Source organism: Durotheca rogersii (assembly GCF_024521655.1).
Source record: "Durotheca rogersii strain YMJ 92031201 chromosome Unknown GGS23scaffold_2, whole genome shotgun sequence".
NCBI classification, from domain to species: Eukaryota; Fungi; Ascomycota; class Sordariomycetes; order Xylariales; family Xylariaceae; genus Durotheca; species Durotheca rogersii.
This window is the reverse complement of record NW_026251233.1, coordinates 2,451,964-2,465,725: the sequence shown is the minus strand read 5'-3', so window position 1 is coordinate 2,465,725 and position 13,762 is coordinate 2,451,964. Positions and strand designations below refer to the sequence as shown.

At 51.3% G+C, this 13,762-nt stretch overlaps 5 protein-coding genes across 5 annotated transcripts; 2 read left to right on the top strand and 3 right to left on the bottom strand.

Annotated features, from left to right (window-relative positions):
- The first annotated feature begins 3,902 nt into the window (after positions 1-3,902).
- On the top strand, positions 3,903-7,120 carry GGS23DRAFT_549730 (MFS general substrate transporter). Its single transcript, XM_051515248.1, has 7 exons — positions 3,903-4,495; positions 4,823-4,916; positions 5,001-5,164; positions 5,256-5,725; positions 5,814-5,907; positions 6,171-6,431; positions 6,540-7,120. The coding sequence occupies exons 1-7, from the start codon at positions 4,385-4,387 to the stop codon at positions 6,918-6,920; spliced, it is 1,575 nt and encodes a 524-aa protein (XP_051376455.1). The 5' UTR covers positions 3,903-4,384; the 3' UTR covers positions 6,921-7,120.
- GGS23DRAFT_549724 (autophagocytosis associated protein) lies at positions 7,121-9,318 on the bottom strand. The gene is made up of 4 exons (XM_051515247.1): positions 9,090-9,318; positions 8,239-8,842; positions 7,695-8,157; positions 7,121-7,625 (listed from the first exon to the last, which is right to left on the bottom strand). The coding sequence occupies exons 2-4, from the start codon at positions 8,760-8,762 to the stop codon at positions 7,572-7,574; spliced, it is 1,041 nt and encodes a 346-aa protein (XP_051376454.1). The 5' UTR covers positions 8,763-8,842; positions 9,090-9,318; the 3' UTR covers positions 7,121-7,571.
- A 348-nt stretch (positions 9,319-9,666) lies between these two features.
- Positions 9,667-10,569, top strand: GGS23DRAFT_192548 (ribosomal protein L37e). Its single transcript, XM_051511720.1, has 5 exons — positions 9,667-9,676; positions 9,784-9,787; positions 9,850-9,912; positions 10,021-10,092; positions 10,218-10,569. The coding sequence occupies exons 2-5, from the start codon at positions 9,784-9,786 to the stop codon at positions 10,355-10,357; spliced, it is 279 nt and encodes a 92-aa protein (XP_051376453.1). The 5' UTR covers positions 9,667-9,676; the 3' UTR covers positions 10,358-10,569.
- A 105-nt stretch (positions 10,570-10,674) lies between these two features.
- GGS23DRAFT_593027 (uncharacterized protein) lies at positions 10,675-11,670 on the bottom strand (the record flags this gene model as incomplete). Its single annotated transcript, XM_051517981.1, has 2 exons — positions 10,675-10,965; positions 11,098-11,670. The coding sequence occupies 2 exons, from the start codon at positions 11,668-11,670 to the stop codon at positions 10,675-10,677; spliced, it is 864 nt and encodes a 287-aa protein (XP_051376452.1).
- Positions 11,671-12,011: 341 nt separating this feature from the next.
- GGS23DRAFT_549714 (rhamnose mutarotase) lies at positions 12,012-13,497 on the bottom strand. Its single transcript, XM_051515246.1, has 3 exons — positions 12,836-13,497; positions 12,558-12,700; positions 12,012-12,483 (listed from the first exon to the last, which is right to left on the bottom strand). The coding sequence occupies exons 1-3, from the start codon at positions 13,026-13,028 to the stop codon at positions 12,400-12,402; spliced, it is 420 nt and encodes a 139-aa protein (XP_051376451.1). The 5' UTR covers positions 13,029-13,497; the 3' UTR covers positions 12,012-12,399.
- Positions 13,498-13,762: the final 265 nt, after the last annotated feature.

The following is a 13,762-nucleotide window of genomic DNA, read 5'->3' as shown; positions in this document are numbered from 1 at the left end:
ACGATTAAAGTAAGTCTTAAACTCGGGAGCCCGTAAGATATATCCGCTTCTTCGTTTAATTTTTCCTAGGTTTCCGCTTCGAATTATTTTTATATCTCCTACTCGATTAATTCGAATGATTTTATTACCTTTTACGGTTATTCGTTTTTAAACCTAGCCGTTTCGTATTCTAAATTATTAAAATTTATCTTTAGTTCTTCTTCTTTTAGAGGCTGCCTTATTCCCGAGCTAAAACCGGCGGATTAAGTCGTATTTAAATCCTAGTTACCCGAGGTAGGCTCGCTATTCCCGAGAGGAATTAGCTTACTACTTAGCTCTCGATTAAATAATACGAGCGAATCCTATAGGTCTAATACTTCGATAATTAATTAAGTAACGTTATTACTTATACGTATCGAGAGATTTATTCGATTAATTTCTTCCCGTTCGAATTACTAAGCTTTTAGCTTATTTATCTAGTTATAAAACGTTTCTTCGTTAAAGATTATATCCCTAATTAGGATTACTTTACTTAACCTAGGAACCTAAATTCGGTATAGGTTACTAATATAATATCCTACTAAATACCCGATATAAGCTCGTAGGTTTATTTTAAACCCTTTCTTATTAAGATCCTAGGTACGTTTTCTTATTAAGGAATACGCGCGATACCCGTATATATAGATACCGTTCTAATCCGGTCGTAGGTTACTCGTTAATTCCTTTATTACCTTTAGAGTATATTATCTAAAGTATTACTTAAATTAAATATTTAAGAGCTCGTAAGGTATACGAAGATTATAAGCTTAGTTAAGGCTAATATTAATTAGATATGCCGCGGCTTTAACGGTTTCCGGCTATAGTTTCTTTAGTAGCCTTACTTTAATTCTTATCTTAATCGACTTAACGATAATAATCTATTTAGCTTTCTTACCCCTACCGGTTAGCTTCTTATTATTAGCCGGTAAGAGTTCGAGATTAATGTCCTCTTTTATTACTTAGATCTTATATCTAGATATACCTTTAATGCTTATTATTAAGCGTTCGTTATCGTAACGTATCTTATAGATTAAGAATCGGAATTACTTCCGAACCTATCTTTTAAAGAGTCGAAGAGTTCTTATTATTAATAGACCTTACTTATTCTTTAGGGTCTTAACCTATAATATTCCGTTAAATTTATCCTTAATTACGATAAGCTACTTAAATCCGTCGTAACCTTTCGGATAGTTAAATAAATCCTAATATATCTTTTAAAAAGAACGTAGCGAGTAATGAATTAGTAAACGGCGCGAAATTACTTTCTTATTTATCGCTTAATTATAATATTCGTACTTAATTATAAATATACCGTTAATCTTAACGTTCCGGGCGTTTTTAACGAAGGCTCTAAGCGCTTTAAAACTAAGATACCTTACTCGCTAATACTAAAGTACCTCGGAGTCTTTTTTCGGTTTAGTAATATCTTTCGATCTTCTTTACCGGACGTTTCTTTCCGGGAAATAGGATATTACTACGATCGACGCTACGCTACGTAGAATACTCGATAGTATTATAAATGGTATTACGGGTAGGACTTACGAGTAAGAAAAGAATTACTTAAATTCGAAAAAGACTAGGTTAAAGCGTCGCTTTAGCTTTTTTACTATAATACTTTTCTCGAGGGTTCTATTCCTTAAAGTATAATTTAAACCGTAAAATTAAATACCTATACTACGAAGTTTCGCTTTAGAGATAATATTAACGTAAAAATCTTTAATAAGTACGATATTCTTAAGCTTTAGATCGAAGGTAGGCTTATTAAATTAATTTAGGATATATTTTTCGATGATTTTACGACCCGTATTAATAATAGGAAAGCTTATAGTACTAGCTTCGACCGTTTATCCGTTTCTAACGGAAACGAACGACCCCTTTATTAAAAGATTACGATTATTAATAAGGTAGATTACTTTATAATTATCGAAGACGGTACTTTCCGATAATAAGTATCGAATTAAATCTATAATAAAGTAGATCTTAGTTTAAGTAGATAGGTATATAATACGTAGGTCGATTATTATTACGTTAATATTAATTAGTTAGGTAGTAGCGTTATTTCCTCTCCCGTTCCCGGAGCGATTATTAGGTATATTATTTACGGGAACGTCTTACCCCTAGTAGTTAATTTAGTTTCGGAGCTTAGCGTATTTAGGTAAGTCGTATTTAGCTTTAATTTTTCGTATGATATTAACCGGGATCGGCTTTAGGTTACGTATAGTTTAATTAGTAACGGACTTTTATAGGATTTCATACGAGCGAGCTACTTATAAGTATGGTTTACCTTTAGACTTATAAGGGTATTCGTAGCTTATTAATTTTCCTTAGCCGTTATTATTAGTTAATTTCGCTCCTAAAATCGGTCCTTAGTAGGCTATTACGAAAATTTTATAACCTAATTTACTTTTCTATTTATTTTTAATAACGAAAACGTTAAATACGATGCCTAGTTATTTAAGGGTCTTTAGTTATTCGCCGAGTTTATTAGCTTTAGTAAAAGCGATTAATATCCGTATAGTTTAATCGATTACGATCTTAGCCTTAATTACTTCGAGGAAATCCTTTGCTCCTATAACGCCTTTAATTTCGTTAATATAATAAGCGTAAGCGCGAAGGAAGGCGTATTATTATATAACGTAGAACTACTCGGGATTATAAATACCTGCCTTTATTCTTTAGAATATCTTACGATATTCTCGTTTAACGAGCGTTTTAATAGCGGCTTCGGTAGGAGTAATTTACTTACGGAGGATCTTTACGAGGTTTTAAATAATCGGGTCGAGATCTAGGAATTATATTTTTATATTAATTACCTTAAGAAAGCCTATAGAAATAAAAGCGAGAATCTAACTATAAAGAACCTTATATTACTTATTAATAGCTATAACCTAAGCCTCGATCGTTATTTACTAGGAAACGAACTTATTATACGCTACCGTTTATTATTCTCGAGTTCGTACCTTAGGCCTTAGTAGTTAATTTCCTCGGTCTTTAGTTAAGATCGACGCTTATTCGTAAACGGCTTTCTTATAGTTTTCTTTAAGGAGTTCGTTTTCTTGAGTAATATATTCCTTAAAAGTACCTATTACGACTCGAGTAGCGTTAAACTTAATTCCATTTAAATTAACGTCCTTTTAGATACCGAATTAAATAGCTATCGACTTAAGCGTTAGGAACTACCGTAGCTACTTATCGTAAGCTCGTAAGTAAACGTTAACTAAAATCTTATCTAGGAAGAATTCGGACGTATTAATCGTTATAGCGAAATAAGTAAGCGATTATTTAAAGCTAAATACGAGAGTAAAGTACCGGTTTAGAAATAAAAAGAAAATATAATCGTAAGATCTAAGAGATAAATAAATATATTACTTACTTACGTTAGAATAACCTAAGTAATAATAACTCCTTAGAAGTACCCCGGGCTTATAACTATTACGTAACTAGCGAGAGCTAAGTTTAGGTTAATAGGTTATTCGTAAAGAAAGTAATAAAATAAGGATAAGAAGGTATATATTAACTAACTAGAAAAGAAGGAAAGCTATTAAAGAATATAAAGCGATCTATAGGTATATATAGTAATACTTAGCTAGCTTAGGTAAGCTAGGTGGTTCCCACTAGGGGTACATGCCTACGTGACACGATCAAAATGGCCTGGCGATTCGCCGGTAAACAATAGCCCCTTGTATATTTGGTTGCATATAGACAATAAGATCCACCAGACAAGGACGTATGAGGGGGAGATGGGGTGAAGGAAGGGGAGGTGAGATCTGGGTGCCCTCTCTCGAGTAAGTATGTATAACCGGCTCTGCACATACAGAGCCGGGGGGGCGGGGGGGGGACAGGGGGGTGGGTTACCGATTCGTGGGGTTCCAATACCGTCTATAGTATGATATTGGTTCCATGGGCTGGTCCGCGTTATGCGTGTAGTGTGCGGTACAGTACAGCAAACCCCGGCGCGGAGAACGCAACTCGAATCCCTCCCGCGCCCACCACTCTCCGCTCTCGCAATGCGGCCAACAGCGGAGGTGTAAGCAGCATAGCATCGTGATGGTCCCATTGGGCTCACGCTCGCTTCCGCTCTTCTCTCTCAACTGGGCATATCTACCCCCCGCGGATGGATATATCGCCGGATAGGGCAGCGGAGATAGAGTCTCCGCCGCCCCCAGATTGTCGGCCTAATACGTCGCGACTCACACCTACATACATCTATAGTCGCACTTGTACCAAGTCTGGCTTGTGATAATAAATAGAGGGGTGTTTTCGTCTCGAGAGGGCAGGATGCTGGCTCCCTGCAAGCTGCGACTCTCTCTCTCTTCGCTCGTGTCTGCTTCGAGCTTGTAAGGCGTAGCTATACAAATCTGCTGCGATGGCGATCATAGGGAACAGAGAGCATCATGTCGATCCCCGGCTGACTATCATCGCGCAAGAAGACACGAAGAAATGGTACCAGAAACCTCACCTACGGTCGCTTTACCTTGTCAGTAGCCCCGCGTTGACTTTCCAGGGAGCTCTCCTCCTCTTTCCCTTCTCTGTATGCTTCCCTAGCTGTCTCAATCACGCCCAAGCGCCTCTGCGCCGGAGCCGTTAGGTTAAACAACGGGGCCGCATCCTCACCGAGAATCTGCGCCTGAATCCTCGTCTTGATCACGTCGAGAGGGAATATGCTCGCTCAGATGACAATGCCACCGGAGCGTGTATAGTCACGGTGCCGGAGTGACATGTCCAACACACAACACCGTGCCCCGTTTCGGCCAAGCTCCTGTAGATTCTCTTCGGCTTCTTCTCTGATACGATTTGTCTCTAGGTGCTCATACCCAGCGCCATGGGAGTCGAGTGGACCTCAGGGTTTGATTCCTCGATGATGAACTCCCTACAAGCCGTAGCGTCCTGGGTCGAATGTACGCAACAGCAGCGACCCCTTCCCCCCTATTTGAGCATCGACGGTATCTCTGCTAACGCGGGCCCCGGAAACTAAATGCCAGACTTCGACAACCCAACCGAAGGCCGTCTCGGCCTCCTGAACGCAATGTACTCCCTCGGGGCGCTCATGGCCGTTCCGTTCGTCCCCTCGGCATCGCAATACCTCGGCCGGCGCTGGACCATCATGGCAGCATCTCTGGTCATGTGTGTGGGCGCCGGACTGCAAGTAGGTAAATCGGCTTCGTCGCCTCACCATCCCCTCTTCGTCGTTTTGTGCGAAGGCTTCTTCTCGTTAACCTCGCCCCCAACTCCTGCAGGCCGGAGCTCGGAATAGCGACATGTTCCTCGCCTCGCGCTGGGTGCTCGGGTTCGGCATCCCGTTCGCCATCGTCAACGCGTCGGCGCTCATCGGCGAGCTGGCCTACGCGAAGGAGAGGGCGACCATGACGTCGCTGTTCAGCGCGTCCTGGCATCTCGGCGCCATCATCGCCGCCGGGACGACGTACGGCACGTTCCAGATGCGGAGCACCTGGGCCTGGCGGCTGCCGTCCCTCCTGCAGTTCGTCCCGAGCCTCTGCCAGATCGTCTCCCTCCCCTTCTGCCCCGAGTCGCCGAGGTACCTGTGCTCCGTCGACCGCGCCGACGAGGCCTACGAGATCCTGCGCAAGTACCACAGCGAGGGCGACAACGGCGAGGAGTTCGTCCGCCTCGAGTTCGCCCAGATCCAGAGCACCATCGCCCAGGAGCAGGAGGTGGCTAAGAAATTCATATGGGCAGACGTTCTCCGGTACACACTGTCCCTCCTGGCGCTTGTTCCCCCCTCCCCCCAGTTCCCTCGGGTCTCACTTGTGCTGACGATTTTCGACCGACTCCAGAGACCCGCCAATGAGGCGCAGGTTTCTCCTCGCCGCGACCGTCGGATTCTTCACCCAATGGAGCGGCAATGGGCTTCTTAGTTTCTATAGGTACGTCTGTTTCTCGGAGAATCCACCCCCAAACTGCTGCGCTTGCGTGGAGGTACACACGCTGACGATCGTATAGTAAGTGGGCAGCTACCCGTCTCCGGGATCCCTCTTTTCGCTCCCCATACGCCCACCACCACACCCGCCCGCGTCTCTCGCCATGCCATCACCGACGTCGACGACGAGGGATCATGCCTGCCTAGCCGCCTGCCGCCCTCGGCCGTCGCGAAGAGAGAGAGCTTCAGATGCTAACAAGCGCTCGCAGTGAAGAAGATCCTGAACCTCGTCGGCATCACGGAGAACCGCACGGTGCAGCAGGTCATCCTTAGTAACACGTGCTGGGGCCTGATCAACGCCGTGCCCATCGCGCTCATCGCGCCGCGCTTCCCGCGCCGCGTCGGCTTCCTGACCTGCACCATCGGCACCGCCGTCGTCTACACCGTCTGGACCATCGCGTCGGCCCGCTTCGCCATCGAGAACTCGGCGCGCGCCGCCATCCCCGTCCTCGTCTTCATCTTCGTCTATTCGCCCGTGAGTCTCTCCCGCCCCCCCCTCTCCCGCGCTGATCCGTCGGAGCGCCCCGCCGCTGAAGCCAGACCGCGAGCTGATCTCCCTTTCTTTCTCTCTTGCTCTGTTCAGTTCTACAACATCGGGTGGAACGCGCTCAACTACACCTACATGGTGGAGATCTTCCCGTACCAGCAGCGCGCCAAGGGCATCTCGGTGCAGCAGCTCACCGTCCGCTTCGCCGTCTTCTTCAACACCTACGTCAACCCCGTCGCCCTCGACCGCATCGGCTGGAAGTACTACCTCGTCTACTGCGGCTGGATCCTCGTCGAGATCCTCACCGTCTACCTCCTCTTCCCCGAGACCCACAACCGCACCCTCGAGGAGCTCTCTTTCATGTTCGAGGGCAAGGACGTCCAGGAGAAGGTCCAGCACAACGTCGACCGCCAGCTCGAGCAGGACGGCGAGCCCGGCCAGACCGCCACCGCGAGGACCAAGATGGACGATGTTTGAGTCCTCTCGCTCTGTGTGCCAGTGGAGGCAGCGGAAAGGGGTCACGCCCGAAACACGCTTCCTTTCCGTAGAGCTAAGTAAAAGTAGACTCATACCATTAGGTTAGATATTCAACTGTATGCCCTAGTAACCAGATGAAAGAAACGTCAGTACACGTGGACACAATAGAACAGAGCATTTCTCGGCGTAAAAGACAAAAGCATATTCTCCCGTTCAAATGCCTATAGCTAGGTGTGACCGACTCTTAGGTTAAATGAATATCTAAATGTGTACCCGGCATGGAAGAGCGCAATGCGTGCCGAAAAGAGGAAAGGAGAAAACCATTCGTGCCCAACACGCCTCTGACACACCCATAGGGGGGGCGACAAGCAAATCATTGGCCGGTGCCGCCTGTAATTATAGTCGATCGCTCTTCGACAATGCAGTAGGATCTAGTGGAAATAGTCCGCAATGCGGCTGTAGGGGCTGTGGTGTGAAGCTCACACTGGTCTGATACCTGTCCATTGTGACAGCGAGTAGAAACGGGCCCCCCTGTTCTAAGTATCCCATCATCAGCCTACCGAATCCAAATTCCAAACGCCGCCAAAAGGCTCCCAGTAGCTGCCCGACCTCCACCAACTCTAGATCCCTCATCGAACAATGGGAAACCGGTCATACGCCCATGGTGAAATCATGCTCGATGCCGGGAGTCACGCTCGCCATGAACTGTATAAGCGCCGATTAGCACTGTCTAACCACATTGTTCGTATGGCGGGAGGGGGGCAGATCGCTTACCTTGAGGAATACAACGAGGTATTGATCAACTCGGATAGCCACCTCTTGCTCCTCAGCCTCGACCTCTTCCCAGTCGTCGTTACTCGACTCGGCGGCTGCCTCGGCACTCTTAACGTCCAGCTTGTTGATCTCGTCTACTAAGCCCTCCATCCCCGGGTCGCTTCCGACAGCCTTGCCGGACTTCATCTTCTCGCGCCTGATCTTGAGGGCCGCATCGGCGCGGTCCAGGAGAGTCTTCATGACGGAGGCGTGCTTGCAGGGATGCACGCTAGCCATCTTGACGTTGTTGGAGAAGAAAGGAAAATCCTCCAACGTCACCGTCTTGTCCTTGTAGTCGCCGACGATATCCTCCATCATGAACTGCGGAGCGAGAGGCTGTCCTTCGGAATAGCCCGAGAGATAGAGGCGGGGGGTTCGGTAGTAGGGGGAGTACATGATATACAGGGTGTACGTGCGGCGGGCCCTAATGAAGCATCCCGAAGGTGTCAGCGACCCAGAATGATGATTGACGAGGCGGCGTAGTGAAAAGTGATCGCGTGCTTACCCGGCCTTTCTGCGCGGATCGGTGTCGCGGATGATGGCTTCGTCATCGTCCTCGTCTTCCATATCGGGGATCTCATCCTCGTCGTCCAGGCTATCGTCGGCCACGTTGCCCGCGTCGTCAACAGTCCGCACCTCCTTCGCCTTTAGAGGTTGCGAGCTGCTGAGGGCTCCGGTGCGCAACCAACCGTTGTCGTCGTCCACGCGGCCCTTGGCGTTGAAGTCGTCGCCGTCACCGACGACCGCCTCCTCGTGGCCGGCATCTCCGGCAAAGTCGTCATCGAGGCGACGGTTGCATGGGACGTTCCGCGTGACTAGATATTGCTTCCCCGGGGGTAGGTAGCTTACGCGCTTGGAATCGGAGTCGGCATCGGCCCAAGACCAGGTGGGAAATTTGAAAACGATATAGTCGCCGGCTGCCAGGAACTCCTCAGGGGTGATCTGGCCCGTCTTTCGAAAAGTCGACGTGTAGCTCACGGGCGTGTACTTGTCCCGGATGGTGTTGACTGTGGAGTATAACAGGTTCATCTTGGCGATGACGGTGGAGACCCAGGGGGGAGGTTGGGTCGCTGGATCTCAGCCGAGCGGAGCGAAGAGAGGTAGGTATACTGAACACTATTAGGCAACGTAGAAGATACGAGTAGGAAAAGAGAGATAATGGTGCAAGCGGACGGCGCCTGGGCGGCGATGATAACAATGGCAATGGCGATGAAGGTGATGACTATTGGTGATGATAGTGACGGGTGGTGATGGTGGGGTTTGTTTGGTCGGAGAGGCCTGGCACCAGAGTGTTGGCGGATGAGGAACGAGGTAGGCAGACAGATAGGTGGACTGTAAGCGGACGCAAGTAGTTACCTGTCGAGTGAAAGATGGTAGATGGGAAGAAAGGTGAATCTGGGAATAGATGGAAGGCAAGAAGATGTCGACAAGCCTCGATGGCACAGGCAGCTTCGACACTCCGGCTCACTCCTCTGTTCCCGATAGCCAGAGGGTGGTATCCGTCACATGGCGCCCGGCTGGTGACCCAGGGATAAATGACGACGGTGGAAGAGGGGCACCTGCGACATATTATCTTATCAACACGTGGTTGTGTATGAGTACAATGTGTAGGTACCTCATACGAGGGATACCTTGCGCACCAGGACAAATATCCGGATAGATGAATTGGATGTACATTTATGCACGGACCCGGCCACCCCCTGAATATCGAGCGACATATGCAGCAAACCCTGTTGGATGACTCTACCCGGATCGGGGGATGAGGTAGGGCTGCCCGTCTCGGTTCCTCTTCGGCCACACGAAATCGCAAACCCGAAATTTTCAACCAGCCAAAAAGCAGTACCGACAATAACCTACTACTCTTACCATCACCACCACCACCACCACTAGCAACACACGACCATTCCGCCCTCACAACTCCGACTCTCCAACCCGAATTGAAGGTGTGTACGAACCGTGTCCGCGCGAAATCTCCCGAACCATCCCCTCCTGAAAATCGCGTCATTTACCGTAGCGTACTAACAGCTATACTCGCAGTTTCGCCGCCAAGATGAGTGCGTATCTCGAAATTGAACCCCAACCGACGACACCGACACGCGACTAACTAGGACCACAGCCAAGGGAACTTCCAGCTTCGGAAAGCGTCACAATAAGACGCACACCCTCTGCCGACGATGTGGTTAGTAAATCGACCCTAGCGACGAACCGAGGAAAAAAAAAGGAAGAGGAGGAAAGATGCCAGTTCGAGGCGAGATGGAAATAGACTGACGAATGCACCCACCTGTAGGACGTCGCTCTCTCCACGTCCAGAAGCACACTTGCTCTGCCTGCGGATACCCGTCTGCTAAGACCCGGAAGTGTACGTGAAACCCTGCCGCTACAGACGGGATATCAAGGAGGAAAAATACGAGTTGGATGGGCGTGCTGGGTTTAAGGCTGGTGCCCGAGTGATTCGTGGGATCGATGTTGACGTGGTCCCTGCAGACAACTGGAGCGAAAAGGCGAAGCGCCGAAAGACCACCGGCACCGGCCGCATGCGATACCTCAAAGATGTCTCCCGCAGATTTAAGAACGACTTCCAAACCGGTGCACCCAAGGGCGCGAGAGGTCCGGCGCTAAAATAGAGGGGACGGGGAAGGCAATAGGGAATAAAGTTGGCAGTGATTGCGACAGCACGGCGGGGAAATGGTGTTTGTGACATTCGGACTGGCTCATCATGGACTGGTATCATCTTCTGAGTTTCACGGAACGGTTGTACTAGCAGTTACGACTAAAAAAATGGCATCGTGATTTGACAAGCTCGACGATTTTCCAGGTTGGCGCGAGGTGCGCAGTACGTGTTGCTATATGTATTATGTGGCGTCCGGATGGGGAGATGAGGATATGTATACTGCACCTGTGAGCAGTGGTAGGACGTATCGAGCCAGTAGGCATGCCACGGTTACCGGCTTCGCTCGGAGACCCGCAGTCCACCATCGCTAGCTACAAAATAGAGCAACTCTCGTTCTTCCACCTCACCATCTGCGTCGTCGCGGCTGCCACCTGGCGTGACCCTTAGGACACCGCTCACATCCCGCGCCGCGCCCGTATCGAGCCCCCTAAGGCTAACGACGAGGTGCGCGTCATGAGCTAAGGCGACGGCGAACGCCGCGTGCCGCTGCTCCAAAGACGTCGTCTGCGCCGCCATGAGCGGCTCATCCGCGGCTAGGGTGACGACGCACGAGTGCACGCCCTGCCCGTGTAAACCCATTAATAAACGGCCCCCCCGAGACGTAGCTGTTTCATCGGCTTGCTGGCCGAGATCACGGAAGCTAGCCCCTCGCCCGGAGCGCAGAGGGGGGTAGCAAGAAGTTAGCGTACTCACCTCACGAACGGAGAGCAGCGTCTCCCGGAGCGCCGCGCTCGAGATCTCGTCCCCGGACGCGGCGAGCAGCAAGTCGAGCTGGTCGGCGACCAGCACGACGGGGCGGTCCGGGGCGGTCCGGCGGACCTGGGCCACGGCGTCGTCGAGCTCTCGGCGCAGGCGCTGGAGCGTGGGCGCGGACAAGACGCGGCGCTGGGCGGTGGGGCCAGCAGCGGCGGGTAGCTCGGACGCGGAGGGGGGAGGGATAGCGGCGCCCGACGGGGCCGCGTCGCGGAACAGACGTGTCAGGCCGTCGACGAAGACGAAGCGGCCCCTGGCGGCGAGCGCGTCGAGGTCGACGCCGAGCCGGGCGGCGCCGTCGCGCCAGAAGGCGTGGCCGCGCAGGAAGCTGGCGAGCACGACGGCGGCGGCCTCGTCTTCCGGCGGCGGCGCGGACGCCGCCAGCAGCCGCTGCAGGTACCGCTGCACGAGCCAGTTCGTCGTCGACCCCAGCACCCCCGTCAGCAGCACGAGCGAGGCCTCCGGCGGCAGCCGCAGGTAGGGGTCCAGCAGCGGCGGGATTCGGGATGCCATAGAGGGGAAGGGAAGGGAAGGGGGCCGTCCGCCGAAAATTCGCCGGTAGGAAACACCCACGCTCAGACGCAACCGCTCTCTCTTTCTTTCTCCCGCAGAACGTGGATATTGCTCCAATTCCCAAATGGATGCGGAGAGATATCGTCCGGTTACAGCCTCCTGGGATGTCGAGGTGAAAAAAAGAATTCCTTGAAAACGAAGAGCCGAATTTCGTGGTTGCGTGGGAGATTTGGATGATTGTATGTAGAGGTAGGTACCTACCGAACTTAACCTCCGGGTCGTATACTACGTTAACTTAGGTGGCTGACTAAGGGAAATGTACCTACGCATCTTGGTAGGTCGGTAGGCAGATAGGTATTTACCCCGGTTCGACGGTAATATGGCATAGGTCCCCCTGTGTGTGGATATAAGAACCGGCTTCCCTCCGTCCATATTGCGCGAAGATGGATACCCACAATACTGCACATTGCGAGAGATTTGGAGAATGAGGTGACCCCCAGGTACCCGCTACATACGCCCGTCCGGGCCGTCGTTGTACCTACAGGCTACAGCTGAAGATCGTCCCGAGACCACGAGTCTTGCTGCCTCAAACCGGCGCCAGCTTCGACCTGTCCGTCTCCAATTGTTTCTCATCCCTTCTCCGCACCGTCGGTACCGTGGCCGTTGCTACCGTTGCCGCCGTCGCCGCTACCGGGGGGTCCACCGCGGCCCGTCGAGGGGTCGGTCGTACTATTCCGTATAGAATACCTCCTCGACCTCCCTCCACCACGGCGGCTCGCCGGACTCGCTGCTCTTCGCGCCGGGGACCATGCTCTGCGACACGTGCGCGTCAGCACACTCGGCAGAACGTCTCGCGTCCCAAGGGGTGGGGAAGAAAATCACGTTACCTCTTGGAAAGCGTCGGTCATGGCCCACCATTCCCTCACTTTCGGGTTCTCTCGCATGCGCTCCATGTCACCCGCGTAGTCGTATCCGACGTATTTGAAGGAGGCGAAGAGGATGCCCGTCTCGGCGTCGTAGAATATGCTATCTGGACGCGGCTGAGCTCGGCGCGAACCTTCTCATGGTGTACCTAGGTAGTGTTTTTTTTTTCCTCTTCGCGAGGAGCGGCGCGCGCGCGCCGTCGGGGAAGAGGAGGAAGGGGAGGAGAGGTGACGCGACTGACAGTCTTGGATGTTGCAGACCTTGATCTGCTGCAGCACCTCGGGCCACACGGCGGCGTGCACCTCCTTATACCTGGCCGCGAACTCGGGCTTCAGCTTGACGATCTGCGCGAAGCGGCGCGCCGCCCGCTGCTTCGTTTCTGGGTCGGGCGACTTGGTGTCCCGCGGCGGCGGCGGCGAGTGCGGCTTCCACATTCTATAGGCGGATGGGTGACCGGAGGAGAGGTAGAGGGGGGTTTCGCCTTCGCGGTCTTCTGCCGTCCCGCCGGGTCGTGACGCTGTGGAAATTAGGATGCGGTGTTCGCGCCTCGTTCTCTATACCTATCGCGCGCGGTCTCTTAACGAAAATTTTCTCCGGTTTCGTCGTCTGTCTCCGTACGGAACCCTGAGTAGCATCGAACTCGCCAGGCGAAGATAGGTAGGTGTGGTATGTACCTACGTAGTTTGGACCTCAGGTACGAGAGGGGGGCGCCTCGCCTTACGCGATACGGAGGCTCGGGGTAAGTACGCCGCGAGCTGTCGGAGGTGCGGGGTTATCGGAAGAGGGAAAAAGCAGCCTGCAAAGGTCACCCAACCGGGTTGGTATGTGCCTTAGGTACCCAAGCCAGGTAGGCCAGCTGCCTCTTCAGCTACAGGCTATATAGCCTACACAGCCTATAAAGGGATGGCATCAGTGAGGTATAGGTGGATTAGCTAGGTACCTAGTCTGTCTTGTCAATCAACTCTAAGCTCCCTAGTTTAGGTACATGTGTTAGCATTCATTATGTCGCCGACATCAGTCCGTATTCGGATACAGAGGTAATACTCGGCCGACTATCCTCTCGTTCGTCGAGCCGCTGGTCCGGTGGTATAAGGATGTGTTCTCCAAGACGAGCCTGTCTTTACCTGGAATTCAGCTTCCCAACTCCACGCCCATGCAGTGACCTTTT

Bases quoted from the DNA above. Each gene is read 5' to 3' on its own strand.
- GGS23DRAFT_549714 (XM_051515246.1), bottom strand. From the start codon at position 13,028: ATGTGGAAGCCGCACTCGCCGCCGCCGCCGCGGGACACCAAGTCGCCC. The intron at 12,701-12,835 runs GTCAGTCGCGTC...AGCCGCGTCCAG, and splicing joins GGTCTGCAACATCCAAGACT to ATAGCATATTCTACGACGCC. The intron at 12,484-12,557 runs GTAACGTGATTT...CACGTGTCGCAG, and splicing joins TGACCGACGCTTTCCAAGAG to AGCATGGTCCCCGGCGCGAA.
- GGS23DRAFT_549724 (XM_051515247.1), bottom strand. From the start codon at position 8,762: ATGAACCTGTTATACTCCACAGTCAACACCATCCGGGACAAGTACACG. The intron at 8,158-8,238 runs GTAAGCACGCGA...ATGCTTCATTAG, and splicing joins GATCCGCGCAGAAAGGCCGG to GGCCCGCCGCACGTACACCC. The intron at 7,626-7,694 runs GTAAGCGATCTG...GCGCTTATACAG, and splicing joins ACCTCGTTGTATTCCTCAAG to TTCATGGCGAGCGTGACTCC.
- GGS23DRAFT_192548 (XM_051511720.1), top strand. The intron at 9,913-10,020 runs GTTAGTAAATCG...ACCCACCTGTAG, and splicing joins CACCCTCTGCCGACGATGTG to GACGTCGCTCTCTCCACGTC. The intron at 10,093-10,217 runs GTACGTGAAACC...TGGTCCCTGCAG, and splicing joins GTCTGCTAAGACCCGGAAGT to ACAACTGGAGCGAAAAGGCG.
- GGS23DRAFT_549730 (XM_051515248.1), top strand. From the start codon at position 4,385: ATGGCGATCATAGGGAACAGAGAGCATCATGTCGATCCCCGGCTGACT. The intron at 4,496-4,822 runs GTCAGTAGCCCC...ATTTGTCTCTAG, and splicing joins ACCTACGGTCGCTTTACCTT to GTGCTCATACCCAGCGCCAT. The intron at 6,432-6,539 runs GTGAGTCTCTCC...TGCTCTGTTCAG, and splicing joins TCATCTTCGTCTATTCGCCC to TTCTACAACATCGGGTGGAA.